The sequence below is a fragment of the Zeus faber genome (assembly GCF_960531495.2).
Source record: "Zeus faber genome assembly, chromosome: 15".
NCBI classification, from domain to species: domain Eukaryota; kingdom Metazoa; phylum Chordata; class Actinopteri; order Zeiformes; family Zeidae; genus Zeus; species Zeus faber.
In genome coordinates this window covers 14,687,941-14,699,817 of record NC_137194.1, presented here as the reverse complement: position 1 = coordinate 14,699,817, position 11,877 = coordinate 14,687,941, and the positions used below count along the sequence as shown (strand labels likewise).

General features: G+C 44.6%; 2 protein-coding genes across 2 annotated transcripts in view; one reads left to right on the top strand and one right to left on the bottom strand.

Annotated features, from left to right (window-relative positions):
* LOC307241481 (6-phosphofructo-2-kinase/fructose-2,6-bisphosphatase) overlaps positions 1-4,325 on the top strand; it is a gene marked incomplete at both ends in the record, with an annotated part of 6,194 nt that extends 1,869 nt beyond the window's left edge. The window contains 8 exons of the mRNA XM_080015612.1: positions 567-688; positions 851-1,058; positions 1,219-1,365; positions 2,590-2,694; positions 3,057-3,186; positions 3,479-3,541; positions 3,663-3,727; positions 4,266-4,325. Of these exons, the coding sequence (XP_079871738.1) occupies positions 567-688; positions 851-1,058; positions 1,219-1,365; positions 2,590-2,694; positions 3,057-3,186; positions 3,479-3,541; positions 3,663-3,727; positions 4,266-4,325 (900 nt within the window). The remainder of the gene's footprint in view (positions 1-566; positions 689-850; positions 1,059-1,218; positions 1,366-2,589; positions 2,695-3,056; positions 3,187-3,478; positions 3,542-3,662; positions 3,728-4,265) is intronic.
* A 1,296-nt stretch (positions 4,326-5,621) lies between these two features.
* Positions 5,622-10,916, bottom strand: ndnl2 (necdin-like 2). The gene is made up of 10 exons (XM_080015406.1): positions 10,729-10,916; positions 10,029-10,139; positions 9,654-9,717; positions 9,160-9,239; positions 8,970-9,064; positions 8,795-8,874; positions 8,602-8,644; positions 8,428-8,490; positions 7,810-7,924; positions 5,622-7,529 (listed from the first exon to the last, which is right to left on the bottom strand). Exons 1-10 carry the CDS (start codon positions 10,759-10,761, stop codon positions 7,431-7,433), a joined length of 783 nt encoding a protein of 260 aa, XP_079871532.1. The 5' UTR covers positions 10,762-10,916; the 3' UTR covers positions 5,622-7,430.
* Positions 10,917-11,877: the final 961 nt, after the last annotated feature.

The following is an 11,877-nucleotide window of genomic DNA, read 5'->3' as shown; positions in this document are numbered from 1 at the left end:
CCAGGTCACGTGTTTCCTGGGCCAGGTTTATTGGAACGCTTCGCAGCCAACACGGTTGAGGTGACGCGGTCCGTGTCCGTGTCAAGACTTTCCACTTCAACAGAAACGCAGGGTTTTTAATACAGGACTGTTTATTTGAAGCTGAATTCATACAAAAATGTTGATGTAAAATGGCTGTTGCACGCAAGGCAATTGTGAAATACCGTCTACCCAGTGTCTTCCAAGATTCCGGGCGTCCCTGCCTAATTGCTCCCGAGATCTTCTGAAACCCCTCGACCCCTCTAATACTGCACTAAACTCTAATACCGCACTCAACTCTAATACTGCACTCAACTCTAATACCGCACTCTACTCTAATATCTCATTTGAAGATTTTATTGTGACAACGGTCACACATGACAGCTTTGATAGACGTTCCACCGTTGGATTGTGAGCGTTTTCTTACCTATAAATGCTTTTGCCTGAAGGTTCCTCGGTGTTAATGAAAGCCCCTTCTGAATTGTTGCCTTGGACGCAGGGTAAGAAACACAAACGTAACGTCACTCTCTCTCCCTCTCTCTTTTTAGCAAGTGAAGATCAGCAGTCCGGATTACATTGGCTGTGACAAGGAGGAGGCCGTCGCCGACTTCCTGAAGAGGATCGAGTGTTACAAGGTCACCTACGTCCCGCTGGACGACGACAAGGACAGGTGACAGAACGCATGAAAATCTTAAACTAATCCATCTGAATGAATACAGTATAAAATCAACGTTTGGCCTTCATTACAAAGCCAAGACACCCACATCTCAATCACCCGCTCTTCGTTTATCACTTGTATTCATTGTATCTTCACTTGCTTGTGTCTGCGCAGGAGCCTCTCCTATATCAAGATCTTCAACGTGGGCAGCAGGTACCTGGTGAACCGGGTTCAGGACCACATCCAGAGCCGGATCGTCTACTACCTCATGAACATCCACGTCACGCCGCGCTCCATCTACCTGAGCCGCCACGGGGAGAGCGAGCTCAACCTGGTCGGCTCTATCGGGGGAGACTCGGGGCTGTCTCCACGGGGGAACAAGGTGGGGGCTGGGTCTCTGCGTGTAGATGAGTTACATTTCTCTTAGAGGAATTTCCAGGGATTTCCATTTCCGATAACAGTCTATTTAATGGTCAATCTTTTCTAATGACTATTGTGTGTGTGTGTGTGTGCGTGCGTGTGTGCGCGTGCCCGCCCGCCAGTTTGCCTGTGCCCTGGGCATGTACATGCGCGGCCAGAACATAAGCGAGCTGAAGGTGTGGACCAGTCACATGAAGAGGACCATCCAGACGGCGGAGGCTCTGGGAGTCCAGTACGAACAGTGGAAGGCTCTCAACGAGATAGACGCCGTGAGTAGCACAGTGTGTGTGTGTGTGTGTGTGTGTGTGTGTGTGTGTGTGTGTGTGTGTGTGTGTGTGTGTGTGTGTGTGTGTGTGTGTGTGTGTGTGTGTGTGTGTGTGTGTGTGTGTGTTTGGTCGACTGATTGATCGGTCGGTCGATTAATTGAATATAAATAATACCTTTTTTATATTTCGTTTAATACGTTTTATTTTGCAAAGTTTAGTTTTTTGATTACCTGTGGACATTTATTTAGTTGATACATGTTTATTTCTAATAGGTGCACTGCAGAGACAATGCAGACAATAACAAGAGTGTTAAACAAATGTTCATTTAAGTTCAGCAATTTTGTCTCTCATTTGTTATATTATTAAAGTGTTGTATTTTATATTTTTTAATATTATTTAACATAATTGCATGTGCACACACACACATAAATATAATTATTGTTAATTTGAAGGCATGGAATACATTTATTTTTTATAGTAAGAATTGTATAGTAGTAATTGTAAGAATAGTAATTATTCTCCGCTCCGCTCACCGTCCTGGTTACCTGAATAAAACCTGGAAGGAAAAAAAACAGTTAAACCACAATATGGTTTAACAGTTTTTCCCCATCTCGGTTATGGTTAGGGTTAGGTAAAATGAATATTTTTCATTATTATTCATCAAAATGAATAATATTCATTTTACCCTCAAGGCAGATAAACTTGCTACGACAAGGGTAGAATGAGATCATGATGTTAATGTGTGTATTTGTTTTTCTGGCTTGTTGCTTCTATTCATGATGAGTGTGTTAAAAATCGACATGTAATAGACATTTAGTTTCCCAGTATTCTAGACTCTATAACTAGTACTACTAGACCATCTCAATACATGTAAAAAGGCCTCCCCACTCTCTTAATATCGGCCACTAGTTTGTGTGTGTGTGTGTGTGTGTGTGTGTGTGTGTGTGTGTGTGTGTGTGTGTGTGTGTGTGTGTGTGTGTGTGTGTGTGTGTGTGTGTGTGTGTGTGTGTGTGTGTGTGTGTGTGTGTGTGTGTGTGCACGTACGAGTGTGTGCTGTAACAACATATCTAAATCTGTGTAATCACATAAACCTATATGCACACACATAATGAAGAACACCACCTCATATAGCTCCAGTCACGTGTGTGTGTGTGTGTGTGTGTGTGTGTGTGTGCGTGTGCGCGTGTGCAGGTATATGTTACAGTCAAGTCTGCGTTCCTCCCTCAGGGGGTGTGTGAGGAGATGACATACGAGAAGATCCAGGAGCATTACCCAGAGGAGTTTGCGCTGAGGGACCAAGACAAGTACCGCTACCGCTATCCCAAAGGAGAGGTGAGCCGGTTTGAAGGCGCGCTGTCTGGGCTTGAGGCTGCGACGGCGAGCTGCTCATGGGAGGAAGGCTGTATGGCACAAATCCGTTGACCCCCCTGTGGCCTGTTACGGGGCACACCACAGCAATGGAGAAATTAGGAACGCCTTTTTACACCCCCACCCCCCCACCCCCCCCCCCCCCCCCCCCCCGCGTGCATCTAAACGCTGAGCAAGAGTTTCGCCAACGCAGACACTTAAATGCACACCAATTTTCCTTTGGATGGATGGAGGGAAGGTTTTTTATTTATTTATTTATTTGTTTGTTTGTTTGTTTGTTTGTTTATTTATCTATAGCGCTTTGTGTCTCTCATATTTGTTCGTAGTCATATGAGGACCTCGTCCAGCGTTTAGAGCCGGTCATCATGGAGCTGGAGAGGCAGGAGAACGTCTTAGTCATCTGTCACCAGGCCGTCATGAGGTGTCTGCTGGCCTACTTCCTGGACAAGAGCGCCGGTACATTTGGATACACACATACGAATGTGGTCGTTACACACACGGAGTGTGCTTGGCGGTAACAAGGAAGCCGATGTGTAACCATCGAAGACTTATGGTCTCAATACTGTACTTGATATAGAAATTGTGCCTCCAAGAGGGCATTTGAATTTTAAGCAAACTTTAATTTTTATCAGTGTCAGTGTGTCTTCCTTGTACACAAGCTTGAAAATTTGGCATCTACTGTATGTACTAGAAAGCTCTCTCTCTCTCTCTCTCTCTCTCTCTCTCTCTCTCTCTCTCTCTCTCTCAGATGAGCTGCCCTACCTGAAGTGTCCGCTCCACACGGTTCTCAAACTGACCCCGGTTGCCTACGGTCAGTCTCTCTGTCTCCTCATCTTCGACACATCCTACTCTGGTTTGTCCCACCTCCTGCAATGCGTCGGGTCAAACGCAACATCATCTCTTTCTCTCTCTCTTTCCATCTCTTCTCTCAGGGTGTAAAGTGGAGTCTGTCTTTCTCAACATTGAAGCTGTGAACACGCACAGGGACAAGCCCATTGTGAGTAGCAACACCAAAACCTGCACGGAAAAATTATATCATTGGTTATATAATATGCACAAATCAAAGCCCTGTATGACCAATGTGCCTAGGAAGCAGTTCTGTTTTTTTTTCACATTTATTATCATCATATTTTTTAATGGTTGAATTCTCATAACATTTTCAGTTAATTGACCTTTTTCAGAGCATGTTAAATTGTAACATATCGTTCAAAGTTTACTGGTCAACGATAAGTTGTGCAAGTCTTGGGAGCTTCCACGTAGTCTTTCTCAGTCAGCACTTTACAGTCAAGCAGTGTGTGCCTCCAGTGCTTGATCTAAATTAATATCAGATTTTAATTAAGTAGTGTTATGTGTCTTGTTATGAAGGGTCAAAAATCAGGTTACAGAACAGCAATAAAAATATACAAGGCATTAAGTTGAAGTTGGAAAACCAAAGTCTCAATGTCATTGAGGCATCAAGTCACACACACACACGCACACGCACGCAGTCAACCATGTGAACAGTGGAGTTAAAGCTGCGTCTCGCTGCTTTTCAGAATGTGGATGTCAGCAGAGGTCCCGAGGAGGCGCTGGAGACCGTGCCAGACCACATCTAGACTTCTATTTAAAGAGGGGCGCCTCTCGTAAAGGGGCCTAGGTATTTTTTTAATTCACAAATCCTTATTTAACTATAGCAATTCTGGCTGCTTTGGTAGGTAAAAATACAAAAAGATAAACGGCATTGAGACAGTCGTTAGATGGCAGGCTCTCTGGGTTATAATGCACTTTATAATGCAGTGCTCCGGCCAAATGACTGTGATAAGTATCTCTCCAAGGGATCCAAATTCACCGAGCACTGGTCAGATTACCGATATTACTATTTGGATGCTCTCAAATGCACTTTTTATTCTCAGAGGTATTCCTTATCCCAGATTTCAATCAGTTCTTACTGTATTTCCGCAAAATGCAGCAGCAAACAGAACAACGAGGCGGACTATAGGACCTAATTGGACATATTCACAAAAGCACGTCCCAAGGGTAGAAACTGTTCCGGAGGTTCAAGGCAAGGATCTCAGTGTTATTGCCACAAATTATATAATAGACAGTGACAGTGGTGAAATAATTACAGTGAAAGTGCTTTAACTGGAGTCTGCATACCATTGATCACAAAATCTGCTGGGGCGAATGCTTTGAGGGGATAAGGCAGCATGCTATTTTCCAATACCACTGTGTGCCTCAGTTATAATAATGTACATAATAATAACACTATGCACCTTACACATACGCACACAAATTGACATACAAGGAACGTTAAGCCTCGGCATGTGAACTGTACACTAAGTGATTATGTTCATACCTCAATGTGAGTCTTTTGAATATAGAACATAAGGGAAATCTACATTGTGTCTTGTGATGTAACTGATGTTTTTTGATATGTTAGAATATTATGCGCTGATCATCCACAACATTGAAACCACTGACAGGTGAAGTGAATAACATTACTCATCTTGTTCCTAATGGCATCTGTCAAGTCAACAGTTTGTTTTCTCGAAGTTGATGTGTTGGAAACAGGAAAAATGGGCAAGCGTAAGGATCGGAGCGACTTTGACAAGGGCCAAATTGTGATGGCTAGACGACTAGGTCAGATCATCCCCAAAACAGCAGGCCTTGTGGGGTGTTCCCGTATGCAATGTTTAGTAGGCTTAGGCAGCAATATATAATATAATCTCATAGAGAAACATTTCGATTTATTTTGTTTCCTAAGTTTACTTGTATGGAAAATGAAAAACGCAAACCTGACTTGGAGTGGAGGTTTTTTTTTTGATTCTCCTCCAGACAGCGGTGTGCACCGGCTCCCGTGTCTGTTTTTATTTTATATTTTTGTTTGTTTCCTGAATTTATGAAACAACATTTTTAAACACAACTACAATAAGGGACTGTGCAAGTCCTTACTCCGTACAGTTTTAAAAAAACGTCTCCCTGTTGCTTTCTGTTGCTATCGGACTTCATTTAGTAAAAACTGGACGTTTTTGTGTAAATACTTCCCTTGTAAATAATAAATCCTGCACTTCTGGAACGAGCAGATCGCATTGGCCAAATGACATTACGTTCTATGCGTGTGCGCGTCCCCCGCTAAATCGTATATTGCCGATCGTAATTTTGCACGATCTCCCAAGCCTAGTGGTTAGTACCTACCAAAAGGGTTCAAGGAAGGACAACCAGTGAACCGGCGACAGGGTCATGGGCGCCCATGGGCTCATTGACGAACGTGGGGAGCGAAGTCCAGCCCGTCTGGTCTGATCCCACAGAAGAGCCACTGTAGCACCAAGTGGTGGTGAAGTTAATGTTGCTATGATAGAAAGGCGTCAGAACACACAGTGCATCACAGCTTGCTGTGTATGGATCTGCGTAGCTGCAGACCGGTCAGAGTGCCCATGCTGTCCCCTGTCCACCCTAGAAAGAGCCTTCAATGGGCATGTGAGCGTCAGAACTGGACCATGGAGCAATGGAAGAAGGTGGCCGGGTCTGATGAATCATATTCATTTACATCACGTGGATGGCTGGGGTTAGGGTCGGATCTGATCAAGCATCTGTGGAAATTTGCTGGAACAAGCCCGATCCATGGGGGCCCCACCTCAAAACTTACAGGGCTTAAATCTGCTGCTAACGGGTCAGAGCTATTTTGGCAGCACGAAGGGGAGCTAGTCCTCTTCTTCTTTGGGCTGCTCCCGTTAGGGGTCGCCACAGCAGATCACCTGCCTCCAATACCTTCTGTTCTGCGCATCTTCCTTCGGTGTTAGTGGTTATTCGTGGTGGTTTTAATGTTGCAGCTGATCGGTGTATTTCAAAGTGGAGTGTCTAGTTGTTAAGTTATGGCAAATAAGTGCGTGGATCATCCTTGTACCTCTGTCGAGTGTCGCCGTCTCATCAGGTTTCCCTTGCCTTCCCACAAGCCAAGACGGGTGCTACGTAAAGGGATGCAACGTTCAGTTTTACCTCTTTAGCTCCAACTTACGATACTGTGTGACCGTGCACCTCTCCACTCATCGGAAAAATGCTCCCTTAGCGTCATCTTCACACAATCACTTGTATCTTTACACAAGTTCATTGTAGTACAATCGATATCACCAACAAGCACTTTTCAAGCAGCTAAGACATATGGGTTCCCCCAGTGTGTTCAGTGCCTGATGAGATGTAAAACAAACGATAAAATGCCAAATCACAACAGTGAAAGCACAGCATTGCTTTGTGTCAAAATGTGAACTTCCCTTCACGCATGTGATGAATTCAGTCTTAGATACGTGGGTGTACCTTTGCGAATTCAAGTTGCACTGTGCTTTTCCAGCGTGACTAAGCTTTGTAGCGTGTTCCGTAAAAAAAACATTGTACAGTGACATGAGTGTGAGTGTGTGTGTGTGTATGTGTAAAGGCAAATGGAAAAGCAATCATCTAAGTGTTTTTGATTGATATAAAAAAATATTTATTTTATGAATTTCAGAGAAAATATTTGACACTGTCACCTTAAAATAAAAAAAATGAAATACCTGATAAACTGTTTGTTGTAACTGCTGTTAGCAATCTGACCAGTTGGACCCACAATGCACTTACAAACATACAACAAAATCAAAGCATCGTTGCAGGGCTGGTGACCGTCTCCTGCAAAACCGTACCCAAATAAATAATAGACGACTAAAAAGACGGATGGTATTTTGAAGCAGCGATCATCTCTGGCTGCTGGTGCTGGGCTGGGAGCTGGTTTGGGTGGAGTTGGCCGCCTCCCTGTACTGCTGGGTCCAGCTCTGGGGGTCCTGGTCATGGAGCTGAGACCAAGAGGAATGGACGGACACGGACGGACACAAACACAGACGGACACACAATGAGTCGGGTCACCAGTATACAGGCTTCATTCTGACATCTACAAAATGAAATTCAAGCACATACAAGTACTTTGTTAAGCCCAATTTCTTAATTTCCCAGGACGCAAAAAAAAAATATATCATTGTCTGATACATAATTGGGTTTATTATTATTAGTAGTAGTAGTAATCATCATAATATTATTAATAATAAACTCATTGTCATCTCACACACACACACTTACCACTCCCATAAACTCCAGGATTTTGACTTTTGACACTTCGTATTCTGCGCGCAGCCCCCAGCGAAATTCATACTCTGCCGGCTCCGTGTGGGGAATTCGCACGTACTCCAGGTACCTGGACACACCAGGATATAAAGGCGACTTCATATCCCTTGTAAAGGCTACATGGTTTCGGCACAACCACAAGTAACACTCTGCATGTGCCGGAAATGGATTGAACCAGCAAAAATGCAACAACATCATTGGCTGGTTTGAGGTAATACGACCTTGAACAAACAAAAATGTAGGGAGTGGGTTGCGAACTAGGCAGCGTGCTGTGCCAGACCTGGCTCTGTGTCACCCTCCCACTGATCTGCGGTGTGGTATAAACCAGAGTCTATGGTCTGAGAGAAACTGGCTCTGAACACACCAGTACTGTGGAGCTACAGAGACTTGAACCCCCAACCCTGTGGTCACTTACTCTCTGCTTTAGACCACTGAGCTACAGGTGTGAATGGTTGGGATCGGGGCGGATGGCAAATCGTAGCCGCTCTGATGAGCAAAGACTCCCTACATCATACAAGGAACAAGGAGCGGCGGCAGGTTTTTCTGCTTCCATCCGCGGAAACGTTCACTCACCTTTGACGCACAAACTCATCTACGATCACTTTCTTCACGTCGCCAAACTCTTTGTGCTTCTCTCTAGAGCCCCAAAAAAACAAAACATGTCTGATCAACGGCCTTTAAAATGAACAAAGGAACGAGACAAAGTCATCACAAGCTACACTGAGACACACAGAATCTGTCTCTCACCTGTGGTCGATGCGTAGCTTCTTCAGTGTGTTCCAAACTAGGGCTGAGACGAAAAACAAAATGTAATTTATTCAAATTCACTTAAAATTGAAATCTGGGCTCCATCTTCAGGGCGACAATGAGGGGGGAAAAAAACAAACAAAAAACAAGACAGGCACTGAATGAACAGGCAAAGTCGTGAAGTGCTTCTCACCTTCTCTGACGACGCCTCCTTTCATGAAAACAACACTGAGGATGACAAAGAGCAAACCCATCTTTGGGTTGTCCGGATTTCTACGCGAGGGGAGGACGACGGGTAGATCATTTAAACGAGACCACGTCAGTGTCACGGCATTAGATTCACATATTTCACATAATTATACACTCACAATTTCACCGGGGCTCCTTCAACCGCCTCCAGTTTATTGACGAGTATGTACAGGTGATTTTTGACATCAATTTCCACGACTTTCAGGCCAAAGACCTGCACAAGAGAGCAGGAGGAGGTGAGACCGAAAGACAACAGATTTTAACGAAGACACGTTGAATGGCCCACGCGTGTCACGTGCGAAAACATACCTTCTCAAACGTGCGCGACGCTCTCATGTGAAGCTCGGGGTACACGTTTCGATATTCTTTCACAACATTTTTAACAATGTCTAGATAAAGAAGAGAGGATGGGGGCATTATATTTAAGGGGACCTATTATGCTTTCCCTTATTTTCTGTCATTTATACAATTTTACAATGTCAGATGTTCATATTAGGCGTGGCCAACGTGTCAAATAATGAGGTGACCTAACCTAACCAAAGATTTCCTCATTTAAAGCTCGAGGCTGCTCATTCACAATTCAAGCTTCACCGAAACAGCCCATTTTGGGACAGTCCGGCTATAGAGGCACGAGCGCATAATCTGAGTGTTTTTTTTCCAGTAACAAACTTCAAAAACATGTTTTGGGGACCTCAGAGACCTATATTAACATATGCAAAAGGGAGCATAATAAATCCCCTTTGACATTTACAAACAGTTAACATTTTCAGCATGTGTGGACAACTGCAGTGTGCCGTCGGTACCTGAACGCCTGATGGGGATCTTCTTGTGGTCTTTGACCAGAAAATACTGCACAATCTCTGCTGTCTAGAGGGCAGAGGGACACACGGTGTGAGCTACGGCGAGATCTGCTGAATAAACAACCCACCAAAAGGTTCATCAATTTGAATTATGTCACACTGTGGAGTGTGACATCACATCAAGACTGTCGTTTTCCAATAAACAGCGAATCAAATATGTCAGCTCTCTCGCCGTGCGCTAATTCAGGGCCTAAGTCGTTTTTCACGACATCAAGTAGTCCCGATTTTCATCCCGACATGTTACCACTCAATGACAAACAATGCATCCAATTCCCGATCGACCCCAGAAAAGGTTGTGAGTGTATCGGCGTGCGTTACTTTTTGCTCCAGCTGTTCTGGCGTCAGCTTCTCGAGTCCCTTCTGCACCTGAGACGTGGACGGCGCCGTGAAAGTGACATCGTCCTCCTCCTCCGCCACTGTGTCAGAGCGCTTGTACACACAGAGAAAGTTAACTCCACGGATGTGTCTGTCACCATCACAGTCATTCAACAAACCGCAATGAGCGCCATGTCGGGGCTGTGTATTAGTCCCTCCAGTATGGCAAGCCGTTTATTCATTTTTGAACTAGTTGTAAATCTACTCTTTGATTAAAAAAACAACACATTATTTATATGAAAAATGTTCTTCTTGATGTCAGTAATTAAATTGCATCTTTTGATATCAAGACCTGAAATATCGATATCAAGAATTCAGTTTGATATCCGCAATTAGAATTTTTGAAATCAAAATGGGCATTGTTGATATTAACTATTTTAATTATTGATATCAACAATTGACATTATTGATATCAACACTTCAGTTCTGCATTGAAAGCAATGGAAAGCGGTTTCTGCTGGTACCAAGAACAGCTAATGTTGATATCAACAACGCGATTTCTTGATATCAAAGAACGTCTGTTTTTCATATATTCATCATTCATCATTCATACAAAAAGTAAATAAATGCTGAAAGGCCTCGCCATAATGACGGGGTTAGGAAGCGTGTGATGAATAATGTGAGCGTGGTAAAAAGCTCTCACCCGCGCACCGGCCGATCCCTTTCTCTGCGTCATGTTTCGAGTCACTTCCCCGATTACAACAAACAAATCACTGTCGCTTCCACCGAATTTTATCAGTTGTATTTGCCACTGACTCGGGGGCGTTTTGACGACGAATATAGAAGGCAACACATAAGATTAAACTCTGGTCCGGTCCAGCGAAACAATACTTTCCCGCTCCTCTCCATAACTACAGAGTGCTTCCGGTTTGTGCTCGGTGGCTGCCGATGACGTCATTCACTCCGACGTCAAAATGTAAGCCAGACGAAACACCGCGAGGTAAATGCTGCCGCCGACAGGTCGGGTGTGTCACTGCATTTAAAATGCCCGACATTTTCAAAATACCGCTTCGGCCCATGAGGCAGCGGCAGACGTCGTTTTCAGAACTTCCACTTCGGAAAAAGTGCACATACCCGGACACATACAATACGTCAATGGGTAACAACGCGTCGTATCTACTGTGTGTTGGTAACATTTTCAATTGCCAAATGGATGAGGGCTGATGGGAGGTTTGACAGCGAGACGACGTTCGCCATGATACAGATGATCACAACTACGCTCATGCAAATATTGAACCGTGAATACGAACACGCTTCTGCAAATATAAGCGAAAGCAGGAAGGGAGGCGATTACCCCCGCTGTGGCCTGCAGGGGGCGCTGCTGTGGCGCCCTGGTCGGTGTGTGCGCTGCAGTGACGCGTTCCATGGGGAAATCGGAAATCGATAACTCCCGGTCGGCAATCGCCACTTTCCGAGCTGAGGGTTGCCTGTCGGCCCGGTTCGGGAAAACACCAGAACTGTTAACGTGTGTTTATTCGGCAAGCTCGCGCATCGTATAAACTCCGGCACACACGCGGAGGCACTTTTAAAGCTACGGGGGGGTTTGGATCGAACGAGCTTTGCAAGGGGGGCGTCGTTCACGCTGTTGTGGCGTCAGACGTGACGTCTCGGCAAACTCGGGATTTCGGACCCGACCGACCTGCCCCGAAATTGCGATTTGAACCGGTCTCAGAGTCCGACGGAACGCAGCAGAGTCCCAGACACAAAAGCCCATGCCAATAAAACAGTGTGACATTTAAATCGAATTGAGTTTCAGTTAGTTGATTTATCTTATTTGTTCATTAACTGATTT